A 15,937-nucleotide genomic window follows, 5' to 3' on the forward strand; every position below is an offset into this window, starting at 1 on the left:
CACAGTTCCAAACACCACTCCCAGATCTACTGTAGGGACCATTAACCCTTCTCCCTGTCATCCTCTGAGGCTCTGAGCTTTAGCTTAGCTCTCTCTGTGGGTGTGACTATATGGCTTCCAGGGACCTCTGTTAGCCGTTAGCCCGTTAGTCTGGTGTCGCTTTGTGGCAGGCTGCCTCTCTGGTTGACTGGCTGGCTCGCTGGACGTCCCCTCGTCCGTCCGTCCGTCCGTCCGTCTAAGCTTCTGACAGGGTGCTTAGGTGCTCCCATTGTGTGGATGCTCGCTGCATCTTGGCTGGACCGGTTAGCAGAGCCCACGTCACAACCAGGTCCATCTGAAATACATCAGGAAGTGCCGACAACTCTCTGACAGAACTCCTCTTGATGCAGGAAAAGAACGTCATTGTGTGTGTGTGTGTGTGTGTGTGTGTGTGTGTGTGTGTGTGTGTGTGTGTGTGTGTGTGTGTGTCTGTGTGTGTGTGTGTGTGTGTGTGTGTGTGTGTGTGTGTGTGGTTCTGCAGATTACTGATTGAGGATCATGGACATATTTGTGTTACAGGAGGTTCATGTATGATTGCTGGTGAACAGGATGCAAACGTTACTGCGAATTATTATTTTAGCAGTTTTTTTGTTTATTCACTGTAAACATCAGAACTGTGTTACAATACTACACTACCACTCATATTCTCAGTACTTCATGATCCCACAGATCACTGCAGAGGTCCTAACTTCATACCTTTTTCGTCAGTGTGTTGTTTTTGCAGGGGGGCGGCGGGGAGATCACAGGAGCACAGAAGTTTTCTCTTAACAGGTTTATTCGTGGAAACAGGGATACTCTGTTCCAAATAATAAACGAAAATCCGTTTTTAATTTGAATATGGCTTTTGGGCAAGTTTCTTTGTCCGTGTAAACAATAGCTGGTGATACAGAGGTCCAACCAAACGTTCTTAATTCATCTTAATTCTTATTGCTAGGACCACACAAACTGACGTCAGTCAAACATGAAAGGGGGCATGACGCATGTGAACTGAACTAAGGCTTCAGAGCCCGGGTCCCATGTCAGCCCATTGAGCTGTTTACAGTACTTCCACAAAAGTTAACTCAACCCGCTAATAGTTTGCCGAGCCCGTCATTGCCTCCACTTCCCTCTGTCCCCCACGGCTGTGCGACCGGGACCACACCGCGTACTGCAGCAGTAATTAGGAAACAGTCTGTCCCGCTGACACGGGGGTGGAAGCGGACCAAGCCCGAAACAACCCGACAGCTGGTACCCCGGGCCTTGGATATCCCCAAACTCAAAACCACTCCATTTATTTTAGTGCGGTGTAAACAGAATACCTAATGGCTCACACTTCTGCTGCACATGTGCCCAATTTGGCATGCGGGGCTCTCTCCGTCCTTTTTACAGAGAGGAGCGCGGGGGGTTGGGGGGGGGGGGCTGCTGAGACCACTTAAGGCTGTTCAAAACAGAATCGGGGACACGTGATAGCTGGCGATTGTGTAAATTGTTTTTAAAATTCTCATCCTCCTGCTCGCAGATGCAGCCATGATGCTTCGCGTGACATACATTCTTTCCTATGGATGGCAAGAAGGGTAACGACGGTCTTGCTCGTATTCTAGACCGCGTGAGGCTCGCATTTTCAGTCATTGTCTGTTGTCATTTATTCCACCAGCGTCAGCAGTTCACAAATGGCATTGAATGGAATAAAACGCGTTCTGTATTTTCATTTTGGAGTCACACATTTCAAGGTTTGATGCACTCTGCTGCATCATCCTTTATCTTACCTCAAGAAACCTGATATTAACAAAAGGATCTGTTCAAGCTATTCTGTCCCACTGTGACTTAAGTGTAGCTTATGCAATGTCTTATATCCCACTCAAAGTCTAAAACCAGAACAGCAGCTGGAAAAAGCCGAACATGCGCTGCTCTATTTGTAGCTTTCTGCTTTAAAAAAAAAACAACTCCTTCTTGACACCATACTTGTCTTTTTCAATGACAGGCCTAGTCAGCATTGATTCCCGGTGATGGCCCCCGTCACGCGCGGTTAATATACAGATTATTATCTGAATCCACGAGTGTCACGCTCCATCTGCAGCCGACTGCATCAAGTAAAACCCTAAAAATGGTTTTGAACCGGAGTTCCTCCGTGACTTCAGAACCTCTACATTCCTATCTGTCTGAGTTCGTGGCACCCTCTTCTCCTGTGACCTCACCAGGAACGATGAGCGATTCTCACCCTGCAACGGAAACGCCATCAGAGAACTGGTTTTGCTCTCCGTAAAGGACCTGTCCATGAGCGAGACAGGCTGAGAAATGCTTCAGTTTACACCTGAAGCCACGCCAGCCACTGTCTTAAACAGTCATGGATCAGTGTAGATACTCCTCGTGGAAAGATGAACTGAGAGTTCATTCGCCGAGGACCAAAAGAGCCAGTGTCTTCGTCCCACCATTGCAACACAGTGAGAGACGCACCATCCAAACTGAGCCCCTCAGGCCCAAGATGGTTGAGTCTCCTCGAGATTACGTAAAGCAGAGGTCATGAAAGATGTGTGTGCGTGTGGGTTTTTCCCCCCTTGGTCATGCAAATAACACCACCTATGTGTAGGTGGTGTTATTTTAGTAGTCACTTCCCATTAGGGCTGAAGGGCAGCGCTGCGGTTGTCGCCCTGGCCAGCGTGGGCTGGCTCATCTTCAGATGGCCACTTGCCCTCAGCCTTGGAGCTCTGACCCTCAGTCTTGCTCCAACTCATTTGTGGTATTCCTTGCCGCACTCTTACCTCTCGGGTCCTTCTTTCTCCCCTCTCTCCCGTTGCTCACCCTCCTCTTCCCGTCATCCTTGTCATCTCCCCCTCCTCAGCCCCGTCCTCCCCGGGGATACTCGCGTTTTTCGGCGGGCCCTGATAATAATTGCCAGTGATCAGGAACGGTGATTCTATTTCAGGAATTTTGCAATAATTCCTTCTATTTAACACATGAATGTGTTCAGCGCTGGCAAAAGAGCACGTTGCTACCAAAACTGAAATGGGATCCGCTGTAACAGAGAGCCCGTTGCCATGGAAAAATGAAGTAACACTGCTCCCTGCAGCTGCCATGCATTAATGAGTAGGATATATTTTTTTGAGAGAGAGAGAAAGTGAGAGAAAAGGAGCAGAAGAAGCGGTGGGGTAGAAAAAGGTAGAGTGATGGAAAGGAGACGAGTGAGGAGAAGAAAAGGAAATGTGCAGGAGGAAAAGTGAGAGAGAGAGATAGAAAAAGAGGATCATGTGTACTGTATGTTTGGTGTGGCTCAGATGGAGCTGGCCAGATGGTTTCCATGAACAGGATCTGACCCCCGGCTGGAGCGCCTTCTGCAGGCACATTACTTCATCCCCCCCCCATCCTCCCCTTCCATCCTATCATCCCTGCACTCAACACCTCACCCTGTCTGTCAAATCGCACAACTTCCAATTGATTTGCCAGTATAGCTTTAGTTATTGTGCCACTTGCTGTTTATATGTGGATTGTGGTAATAAATTGTCAACTTTTTCAAACATTTTACAAACCCCGCTAATATTGTTCAGTAGATATTGCAACTTCGGGTGCCCTATGATATGTAAATGCATACATTTACATCTATTGGGATGAACCTCAAGCCCCAGCTCCCACCATGAATAGAAACATAGGCTAACCTCTTGAGAGAGAAAAGTCCAGATTTTTGGAAATGTGTTGAGTTAATAAAACTGGTAATTAAATTAATCTCGCTCACAAAAGCTTCTCCCACATAGGTCCCCTGATGATGGCGTTTTTAAAACATAGAAACCACTGGGAGGTAAATCACACTGACTGGAATCCATGTATCTTCCTGTATTGGTCCCAATGAAACTAGGTGGGCGTTTAAAGAATATTTATTGGGAGCACCAAGTTACTCTCAGCATGCAGTTTAAAGCCAAAGGACCGTTACTGTGAAAATACCAATAGTAATGTTGTTTATCACATCTCCTGTTCTGGGTTTGGAGCCACCACCCCAGCTCCATGCTAAAGATGCTAGCATAGCTTACTAGCTTTGTTGTAGCCATAACGCTACCGGTGGGACTTCCTCCACCATTATTACATATATAGATGTGAATCTTAACGTGGATCTAGAATCATATATCTGATACGTGTGTTACGTCATATCGGAACTCAACCCATCTCTAACAATATTGCACCTCATTGAGCACATATAAATATGCATGCTGCCAAACAGACTGCTCTCAGGATGTCACTGAGATTAATTCTATGTTTTCTGACAGTGGCACAACAGGAAATGGCTGTTCTGTTTTATGTTTAGGAGCATGGGCTTTGGTGATAGCTCGCAGTCTCTGGTTTCTTTCACTAAAAGAAAGCCAAGTGCCGATTGGCTGCCGTGCAAACAAAGAGAAAGGGTTAATGCTGGGGGCAGAACGTAGGGTGTCTCTCCTGTCATTGAGTCTCCACAAAGATTCCACAAGAGAGGAGAGCCGTAGAGCGAAGTGGAAGGAAGGAAGGAGAGGAGGAAGAGGAGTGGTATTGAGGGAATAGTGAAAGAAAGAGTGTACATTCTCTCCTGATTACACACTCGCCCTCGCTGGTGTCGCCCGATCTAAATCAAGACCCCGCAATGTCACAGTGGACGTGCCATTAGCTGTTTACCGACTAAGAACACTGTGTATGTGTGTGTGTGTGTGGTGAGATTCCCGTCCCATCATCTGCTGCTGTGTCAATACGCCGATGACCTCACAGCCATTACAGACGCACACACGTATGTGACCCTCTCACCGGGCCGCGCTGGAAAAGTGCTTACCGGGATTCTCTTGTGTCTGTAACCTCCTGAACCTCAGAGGCCTGGAGACCTGGAATTGATTTTCATCAGGATTTTCTTCTTTTCATTTTTTTTTTTTTTTTAACTCACAGCAAGCTAGAATTTCAAGATTGAGATGTTTTAACAAAAATTGTCAGGGAAAAGCGATTGTGGTTTTCACCCTGACCTTCTGAATGTGTCCTGGTTTGTCAGGACAGGGCACAGGTCAAATCAGATCGGTAATAGTATCGATACATTGCTCAGCCCCCGTACCCTGGATCGTGTATGTATTGCCTGATTTTTAACCCAGTCCAATTCCCCCCATTCCCCAGTCTCTAAACTAAGCCACCCCCCTATCCTCAATGTCCGTGGATCTCACATCAGAGTACTCCCAGTCATGGCCACCCTCTCCCAGGGCATCTTCAGCTCTAGTTTGGCGTGGCCACCCCTTAGACCACCTCCATGCTATGGGTTGGAGGGGGTAGGTGTGTGGGGGCTCCTTAGGCCACTGTTGGATCAATAAACGCAGCGATCAAAGTCGCAATTAACCCACCGCGCTAACACAAACAGCCGGGACCCAGCAGAAACAAACAAAGCCTTCATGTCACCTAAAGCGTTTATTTTTGCAGATTTCCACCTCGGCCAGGAAGACCTCCAGCGCTTGTCAGCTTCTGTAAGCAGTGTTGGAGCGAAGGAATGCAGGGCCACAGGGATGGCTGGCTGCCTGGCCGCGCCGCCGCGCCAGGCCACGAGCTTATTGCTCGCGGTGGCGTGTGGGTGAGACCCGGGCCTATCTGTTGTCAGGAGGCGTCACGCTTGGATGCCTCTCTCATAGACATTAGGGAGGCTGCTTTCTCAGGTTGCAAGGGAATAAAGACAATCGGAATTTGTGTACATCCCTGCACCACGACACATATGTGCAGTGTCATCTCCAGATGCACGCATTAATCACATTCATATACAGGGAGACACTATTTACACCATTACACTCGCTGTTCCAAATGTGTTTTTGGGGCCGGAGCTGAAAAAGGCAGGAGGATGTGCAGAAGGGAGGCGGGGGGAGGTTAACAGTGGGTGGGTTATCCAGAGAGACTGTGTGGTGGGGGGGGGGGGGGGTTGGTCTGTGGACCTTCTGTTCATCTGACCGGCCACTTAGGAAACACAGTGTCCCGTCTGGTGCAGGCACAGGAAGATTACATTTGGAGAGGTATCAGGTTTTTCAAAACAAAGGGATGTGTTTTCCGTTCGCTGCAGATCTCTCCGCTGAGAGTTTTTTTTTTTCTGATCCGGAGTTGCAAATATTTTCACTCGGGACGCTGGGAGGGTGTTTCTAATTTCCTCTCGTCTATCTCCGGGTGATTTCCTGTGTGTAAAAAGAGGTGCGCAGCAGAGAAATGCGGGGATGGGAGGGGTAGGGGGGGGGAGACGTGTCGGCACATACGCACTCGAGTGCGCGAGTTTGAGCTTCACGTGTTGCGGGGTCGCTCCGTGGAGAAGTTGATCTCGGGGCCCACGGGTGCTTGCGCTGAGTGGTCTGAACAGAGCAGAGGTCTCGGCGGCCCTCTTCCCCGCGGTGATGTGAAAACAATGAGTCTTAACAGCGGATCTGACCACAGCACCACCGAAACAAATGTCAGACACATCCCTCGCTGCCTGGGTCCAAGATAGATGACTGGGAACGTTGAGCGCGTTCAATGCTGTCAGGAGTGTGCAGCAACACAGCTGTCCTGTGAAAACATGTGTCGAAGAGAGCAGGCACCCAGCATTATGTCTTTGTCAGACAATACAGAAGAAAAGTAGGCCCGGTCTATATGTTTACAGGCTTGGTGAGGACAAATTAGAGAAAAGAGATAACTACACAGGAGAAAGCCCATACTCACTGTGAAGTGCACCCATCTAGTTATACGGTAGAGTACCATTTATACATATTCTCCACTGTTTCACAGTGCTGCTGAAATGAGTCTTAAAACCCAGAACTGAGTAAACTGATAAATAATAAATAATGATGGTTTAAGGTCTGTGGTTAACACAAGCACTTAGAGATTTTCACGTTTTGTTTGACGGCGTAAAATACATCGGTAAATACCCCTGTTGTGTTTTGCAGCTGTCTTAAAAAAGGCTATTGCTACCAAGTGTCTTAAGTGGTGTTTTTTGTTTATCATAACAGTGGTTATCTCACTGAACAAAAGTAACATGGAGTCTTGTCTTTAAAGCTTATTTTCTGCAAGGATCAAATGGGAAAAAAGCCCATTGGGTTTTTTGTTCAGGGAACCTTCAACAATACGCCTTCCCCGCAGCTCGCTACAGTCACGCGACAATCCCCGATCCCTCTTTCAGGCGAGACCTTTACTGCAGAGTCACTCCACGCCTGAGACGTTTAACTGCTCTTCTAAGAATGACAATCTGAGCATCATGCACTCACGGCCGAAGCCGCGCCTCAGCGTCGACGGGCTGTCCTCCGTCCAACTCACTGTTCTGTCATTTACTGGCGAGGCCTAAGAGCCTCCTGCGGTTATATAGGCCATTTCCACATGGCCCCAGCCTTTTAAAGCCTAAGTGTGTTTGGCCCTTAGCTTCCTCTCTATTAGAACCTTCTCTGCTGGAACCAGATAAACCATCTTCGCAAAGACTGGAGGGAGAAATGCTACACAAGGCAGATCATACACTCCCAGTACTGCTCAGAGGAGGAGGAAGTGAGAGACTTTTTTTGCAGGGCATTAAGACAGAAAGATTTGAAACAGGGTCCACACATGTGGCTGGATTCTGAACGCTATCTGATGGAGCGGGGGAAGTGATCAGGAACAAAACTGAGCAGGACTTGCCGCAAAGAATGAAACAATCCCATATTTAGAACTCTGTGATGTGACGCCAGGCGGAGATGAGAAGGAAGGAATAGACAAAGAAGAAGAAGAAAAAATGAAGTCTTCAGGCGTCTTAGCGTTTAATCAAAGTGCTTTCCAAATGGATACATTTCAGGTTTTTCAATGTTTCTGGCTCTTTTGTTCATCCGTCTCTTTTCTAGTATTTATTTACTCCTGACAGCAGATGCTGGCTTCCTGATCCAGAATCCAGATTGAATTAGAGCCTGTGTGATTGTAGATCAAAGTGTAAGAAGATCCTTGTTCATTTAGAGGCCTGAGAGGAAAGGATCAAGGCATAAGTCCCAGGATAAGCAACGGTCACCTCCTAAATAACCACGCTGTCACTCAAAAACCACTGTGAGGCTTTTTGCTGAATCTTGAGTTCGTCAGTGTGCGTACTGAGAGCTAGATGACTATATTATTTCCAGCTAGTCTCTGTCCCCCGATGGCTGGGTACTGTCAGCTCTCTCACTCTCTTCTCTAAATCTGCAAGCTAGACAACAGACATGTTCTCCAAATGTCAGGGAAGTACTGATAAAAGGCAAGGATGAGGAAGATGCATCTTTTTAACTACAAACAGCACGCACAATCTTTGTTCCGTCTCTGATGTCTATGAGTGTGCAGCAGCCAGCTTGTTGCCCTGAACCGTAGACTGTATGGAAGAAGTGGAAGTAGTCTTTGGATTGTGGGCTGCAGTTTTGAAGCCTCGGGTTCAGTAATCTTGTGTTTATTTGTTTTCAATTTCGTAGTGACGCGAGAGGGCGGAGCTAAGTACAACCGACGCTGAATAAGAATTTTGTAGTCGACCAAATATGTTACAATTGACTTAAAAACACACTGAAAGAGGGTTAAATCGCTCAGACCCAAAACACGGACAACTCCCGAGCCAGACAACGCCGTGGTAGTGACCTGTCAATCACCTTGTAGCCCGCCCTAAAGCATACCCTGCTTTATGGTCTGTTTGACTCTTAATATCCATAATTTACTAAATGAACATCACGCTGTATTGAAGAAGACTTGAAACTAGAGATTGAGACCATGTTTACTGAGGGAATAAATCAAGAGAGAAGTAGAGTCATTTATATAGACTTCTATACAACCAGAGGAGTCGCCCCCTAGTGGTCAGTAGAGAGAATGCAGCTTTAACACATGAAGCATAGACTTCTATACAACCAGAGAAGTCGCCCCCTGGTTGACATTAGAGAGAATACAGCTTTAACACATGAAGCATAGACTTCTATACAACCAGAGAAGTCGCCCCCTGGTTGACATTAGAGAGAATGCAGCTTTAACACATGAAGCATAGACTTCTATACAACAAGAGTTGTCGCCCCCTGATGGACAGTGGACAGAATGCAGCTTTAAGGCACTTTTCAGACCCAGAGGTTGCCGTCTGTACTAAACCAGCTCAGCAACCAGCAGTCGTACACAGAGGGATATAACCTTCTAACTTGAGCAGTGTTGTGGTAACTGAGTTCATTGCTGTTGCAGGTGCCATCCTTCAGAGGAAGTGGTGAGCACAGCATCAAGTCTCTGCAAGGATATTAAAAAGAGATGTGGGGGCAGTGCTTGTTTGAAGAAAAAGAAGACGGGAGATGTTAATTCAGGTGTGTTGGCTTGAAGCCATTATTTGTTTATTTTGTACTTGTTTTAACTCAATATAAACCTTTTCATTCTGAATCCAAATGGACCTTTACTTTTCTTTTTTTTCTCCTTTTCTTTAAACGATTGATAACGGCTCTTGCAAGGGGTTGTGTTCGGGTCTACGTGTGAAACATGCAAGCGCACACATGATATATGCGTGCGCGTGCGCTTTTGGAAGTGTGTCATTTGAGCATGTTTTCACAGTTAAAGCCTGGCACGTGCACGACATAAGGAGTCCATTGGCTTCAATCTTCTTCTTCTTTTACGGAGATTTCCTGGGCAAAATTGAAAAGCGTTTCGGTTGTTTTTGAAGTATATTAATAGGGTGTGCTGAGAGTGATACACCCTGGCCTCACACACACACACACACACACATTGTCCCTCAGTGTTTTTTCCTGAATTAATCCGTCATTAGAGGCAGTGGGTAACTGAAGCAGTCCCACCGCTGACACTTAACTCCATTTGTTATGTTTAAAGATTTAGTTTCACTTTGACAGGACATGATGTCATTAGACAAAAGGAATGAGGAATTATGACTCTTTGACTCCTCTTTTTCCCAACTGAACCTTCTGCAGTGACCTATATATATATATATATATATATATATATATATATATATGAAGCATATATACACCATATATATGTACCATATGAGCACACCTGCCATTCTTGATCTTCTAACAGTAGGCTTCAATTTGAATCCAAATCCCTCAGATAATCCCGAGTCCCCCCTAATGTGGTCGAGCTCCAGATGCCCCTCTCATAATCCCAAGTGAAAGTCGAACCCTCGTGATTGTTAAAACACAAGTCACACATACTCACTCAAATGTGCCGTGCGGCCCTGTGCTGCGTTTCCTGTTTGTTGTACCTGAGCCATTTCCAGAGGCCGTCTCTCTCTCTCTCTCTCTCTCTCTCTGTCACATTGTCCCGAAGTCTTATTCCACATTACCCCGAAACCCCATAGAGGGTAAAGCTGCGTAACAGATATTCCACACTCCAATTATGCCTCTGGCTTTCATTTATTGTTTGTGCTCTGTTTCTATTTTTAACAAATCATTTCGGATTTTTCCTCTTGCTGCACTTGGAAAAGCAGCCTTTCCACGGGATCTACCGAAACAGCAAAAAATACATGCTCGCCATCTTACTATGGATACAAATGTAAACCTGTGAGAGGCTTGTAAATACAGTGACAACGTTGCCCTCCGCCTCCCGAGGTGACGGAACGTTTTAGGACGACCTGGCCTACCTGTCAGTTTCCTGTCCTTGATCATGCTTACACACACACAACACGTACGCGCGCACACACACACACACACACACACACACACACACACACACAAACAAACAAACCTGGCATGCCCATCAGCTCGCAGTAGGGGGACAATGTCACACATGCTAACTGCTTCCAGTGCTGTGTTTATTGGCCTGTTACAGAGCTGTTAAACACAATTGTGTGGAATACCAATTGCGTGCGTGCGTGCGTGCGTCACCACTCAAGACACGCGACCAAAGAGGCCTGCGAGGTTAATCCAGGGTGACCTGCTGTTAGCGGTAGTCCAGAGAAACAGGGTGGGGTACATCCATCCCCACAGGGTTCTGAGTTCACGCTCCTAGAAGGGTGACACGACCGCAGAAGGGATATGCATTTACAGTTTGACGTTGGTGTTTTGAGTATGTGTTCGTTAGTAAGGCTTCAAATGACCAGTGGTTTGCTGTGACTGGGAGACCAGAGGGTCTGCATCATTTTAGTGAACTTAATTTCATGGGGGTGAAAGTCCGATTGAAACATCCCTGTTTTCTCACCCAGCTCCCCACTTTTATAAAACTGAAAACTATTATAAAGCACTACGGAGGTACAAGGAAACAAGAATGAAGTGTGGAGTCTCTCTCTTTACCTCGGCCAAGGGGGTTCTCTTGCTGGTCCCCTCTCTGCACAATATATCTAACCTGACCCGCCAGATGGTTTGTTTCACAGAACCGTCTCACAAGCCATTATTAGAAATAATCAAATGGAAAAAAAGCACAAGTTGTGATATGACTGATGCTATTTTAGCTACGCTAACCTCTTTGGGAGCTGCCATTGTCGTCGGGAACTAACAGTTGCGTCTCCGTGCCGCGGATGCCACGCATCTTGTGCTAACGTTAGCTGCCGTGCGCTGTAACAAGATATCGTCTGCTCACTAGTCCCCTCGTTGGTTTGTGGACCGCCGTTTTGAGGCCTCGAGGTCAACGTTTTGGCTGTCGCCATCTTGGATTACGGCTGTCGCCATCCTTGCTTCTTTTGCAACCAATAAACGAAAGTGACCATATTTGGACGGCGGAAGGAGAAATGTAGCGACGCCGTATACTAACGGGCCTGGTAGCAACAGTGACCTGTCAATCACAGTAGCCACCTGGTATTTAGCTCCAGAGGTATATTAAACACTCCTTAACATGTTAGTTAATACAAATAACAAATGTAGACGTTTGTGCAGCCTTGACACAGGCATGCTCTTTCTTATTATATTTTCATCGTACTTATTTATCATATTTGTCTTGGATAAAACTTCAGCCAGGAAGCATATTGCCTCCTGGAGTAGGTATGGATTACAGTAAGGAGTTAGTCCCTGGACTCTGCGCGCCCCCACGAACTTTAGCACGATTGAATCCAGACTCTGGCAAGATGTCTGACCAACATGACATCTGTTTGGTGGAGCATTATTTCCCTTGTCTCTCTGTGCCGTCATCCTTCTTCTAGCAACTGTGCGATTTGAAATCAAATATTCCACAGCGCCCTCTGGTTCCCCGGTGCCTTCACTGTTCTTACTCCGGTGACCTCGCCGCCCTCACTCAGGAGAAAAGCACACGTTTCTGGCCATCACTTGGACCATAGCCAGCGTGAATTACGGCATGTTTGTTTCTGTGTTTTTTTTGTGTCACCAAAGTGTGTGTGGGGGGGGGTGGACTTAATACAGAGTCTGCGGTTAACGCAGCCAAAAGAAAGCATTGTCCATTCAGGTTTTCCATTTTCTGATAATTTATTTAACTAAACAAAACAAGCAAACAAACAAAAGAGCAAAGGAACTCCTCATGCTGCCTCTCCTGCGCTGGTAAAAAAAACAAAAACATAGGCCTACCCAGGTGCATTTGATGTTTTATTGTACACACTCAAGCCAGCAGGTAGCTCATGCAGCGGGGTGCACATGTTGTCTCTGTTAAGTGCCAGAAGGATATACATCCTCCTGTGGCACAACCTACTCATATCACTTCTGTCGCGGGGTGTGTTGAGGCAAAAGCTCAGGTGCGGAGGAAGTAGGCAGGAGTCCAGGTACGGGGAAACAAAAAAACTATTTTTACTACGAAAAAGGTAAAACATGGAACTCAGGTAGAACGGCAAAGTGACACAAGAGACTAACGGGGAACTACAAGACAGGAATAAACGACGACTAAACAATTGGGACTAAACAACATGACTAAACACAACAACCTAGCAGGGGACAAGGGAAAGAATGGGAGTGTATATATATATATATATATATATATTAATATATATATATATATATTAATATATATATATATATATATATATATATATATATTAATATATATATATATATATATATATATATGTATTAATATATATATATATATATATATATATATATATATATATATATGGGGAAACCACAGGTGTAGGGCATTAGTAATTAAGGAGGCAGAGGAGTGGCTGACGGCAGGTGAAGGGAATGAGTAATTAACAGATAGCAAAAAAATGCCTTTTTTCCATTGACGATTTCTCCAAGAAAATGGGCTGACCTTAAGTATTAACTCACCCTTTCCAAATGGTTATTAACAAACTCTACTTCATATCTAATTTTTGCAAATATTCTCCAAAAATTGCTAATAAAAAAAGGTTAATATAAGACGTCATGTCTGGTGGAGTAAAGAGCCTTACATCTGTGTCTTCTCAAACACAGACAGACCTCTCTCCTTTAGTCTTTTACCAGGGTCAACTTTCATCTGGGAGCATTTATGTTACAGTTTAATATTTCCCCGTGATTATGTTTAAAGGTTTGATATATGGAGACAGATTTAGTCAACCATCAGACATAGAACGGGAACTAAAACAATTTGGGTCCCTGTAGTAGCTCATGTACAGTTGGTCTGTGTGGTAGCGAAGCTGTGCTCTGAAATGAGCCATTTGAAACAGCAAATGTTGAAGTATAAGATTACTTTATACATGTTATGGTTGAACTTAGTATGATTATTTATCTGTGACAGTAATAGGGTTAATCTTACACTTATATAAGCAGAGATATACATCTGCGTGCATACTTTTGAACTACATTTGATACTGCTTCTACATTAAATAAAAGTACATTGATTGGTCAATGAATCAAACTATCAATTATTGTATCATTTATCAATGGAAATGTGGATGCCTTATTTATGTAAGCTATTAAATAGAAATACTAAACATTTGCTGGTTACACCTTCTTTGAAATGAAATGTTTGCTTTTCTTAGTTTCATGTTGCATAAAAAAAAACCTGTGTAATATGAATATTATCTCACTGGGTACTGTTTGTTTGTAATACTATTTTCTATTGTTAATGGCATACTGAATAATGATAATAATAAAATAAAATAGAATGGAATAATAAGAATAATATTCGGTTAATGAGGCTCTACAATAAATCAATCCCTGACCGCCAGGCGGATATTTGGGGCGTGCTTTTGTAATAATGTGACAGGATGTCCAGCAGGAGCGCATTAGCCTCAGGCAGTGAGCTCAAGGTGCAGACCGGAGGAGTCACAGCATAAGCTCGGCACTTTCCGTGTGTCGGCCCGCTTTACAGCTTAACCCCTTAAGACCTGCAGCAGGCCGGGCCGTGTCAGTGGATGTTCTCCCTGAAAGAAGAGGCCAAGGCCTCGTGTGTCAGTGTGCAGAAGTGTTCTGGTTTCAACCCCCTTTGAAGTGAAATCAAAAGAGATGAATGTGTAACCACATCCCTCCATCTCTCTTTCTCTCTATCTCAGTCTTTTATTTAGCAGTAGCTGAGATGAACACACACACACACACACACATACACATGCTGATGTCTGCCCCTGGACCCTGCGCTCCTCTCTGCTCTGTTAACGGGTCTTTTAAATCAGTGCAGCTCACTGCTCTTACACTCACTGGCTACTTGCTTTTGGTGGCTTGTAAATTTCTCGTTTTTTTTCCTCCTTTTTCCTTTTGGTGAACAGAGAGATATGTGTGACACAATGCAGCTGGAATGGTTCTCAAACCCTTTAAAAAAAAAAGAAAATACTTCAAATATGATTTAAGTCTTTCCTGAATATGGAATTTCACATTGGTTTTAAATAGGCATTCAAAGTCTCACGTTCGTCTTTGGAAGGCCAATACCACACCAAAAGCAGGATAGTAATACTAATATATAGCAGGGTGTGGTATCACATACAGCGGGCATCGTGCGAAACAGCACGTATCACTAAATGTGGGATCGACTGTTTCCATTTTTTTTCAAATCAAGGAACGGTTTTAATAAGATAAAATCCATTAACGTGACTTGATGTTTCACCTCTCCAGCTGGAGCTGCAGTCGTGCTGCGTGTTCCTGCCCAACGACAGCCTCCCCTCCCCGAGCACCATCATTTGCGGCGACATACCCGGCACCGTCCGCAGCTGGTACCACAACCAGGCCTCCATGCCCGGGACCCTGGTGGTGTGCCTGCCGCAGATCAGCGTCCTCAGCGCTGGGCACAAGTACATGGAGCCGCTGCAGGAGCTCCCCTTCGTGGTCTCCAAGCCCATCCTGGAGGAAGGTACTGCATTCTGACGACATCGCCACTTTAATAGGAACGCTTCAAATGCTGGGGGGGGGGGGGGGGATTACACAAGACCAGAATGTAAAAAAAATATATATATTGATTTGAAAGCTTAAATGTCGCTCTTTGGAAAACAATGACGGTGATAGGTTCATTATAAATGGGAGTCTTGCAACAACAACAAAAATGGTAATGGGTGTGAAAAATCTACTTAACTCTTTTGCTCATGCTTTTATTAATAATTGAAATGAATGCTTTCATAATAGCAATGGGCTATATGATGTGAATTCATCATCATTATGGCCTTTTCAACACTGAGCCAACCTTTGACCCACCACTACTCATTTACCATGACAAAAGACAAACAAACTTAAGCAGAGCGACTTTGAGAGATAGATCTTGCACATGTGGCGTGCACACCTGGGTAGAGTTGACATAAGCAACGTGCAGTGTTTTCTCTCAGGGAGAAGTATAAAAAAAGGGCGGGGTGGGGGGGGGTTCCTCTCAAACTCTTCAATGACATCAGCATTGGGCAAACAACGGAGAAAGAGAGAAAAACAGTGACATCAGCAGCCTTGTCAATGTTGCCGTAAAAACTAACAACCCGTTTGCTTTTTAGTAATTCACTCCTAGCCTTCATCTCTCACTTTCAAAGCCCACGGTGCATGGGAAATGTGCTCTTCACGGCCCCCGTGCTCGTGAACAAGCCCCTCCCCCCGACAACCAGGGTTGGCAAGTGACCAAGCTCTCCAAGTGTGGCATCCTGCCTCAGACCCACATGTTTAGAATAGAACCTTCTTCTGCAATCTTTTAATGTTTTCCATGA

At 45.3% G+C, this 15,937-nt stretch overlaps 1 protein-coding gene across 1 annotated transcript in view; it reads left to right on the forward strand.

Annotated features, from left to right (window-relative positions):
- The window catches only part of LOC117727940 (vacuolar protein sorting-associated protein 13B-like), a 305,167-nt gene that overhangs the window by 140,017 nt on the left and 149,213 nt on the right, over positions 1 to 15,937 (forward strand). Inside the window, exon 23 of the mRNA XM_034528491.1 lies at positions 14,874 to 15,108. Coding sequence (XP_034384382.1) covers positions 14,874 to 15,108 — 235 coding nt within the window. The remainder of the gene's footprint in view (positions 1 to 14,873; positions 15,109 to 15,937) is intronic.

Source organism: Cyclopterus lumpus, chromosome 25, assembly GCF_009769545.1.
Source record: "Cyclopterus lumpus isolate fCycLum1 chromosome 25, fCycLum1.pri, whole genome shotgun sequence".
Classification (NCBI taxonomy): Eukaryota; Metazoa; Chordata; class Actinopteri; order Perciformes; family Cyclopteridae; genus Cyclopterus; species Cyclopterus lumpus.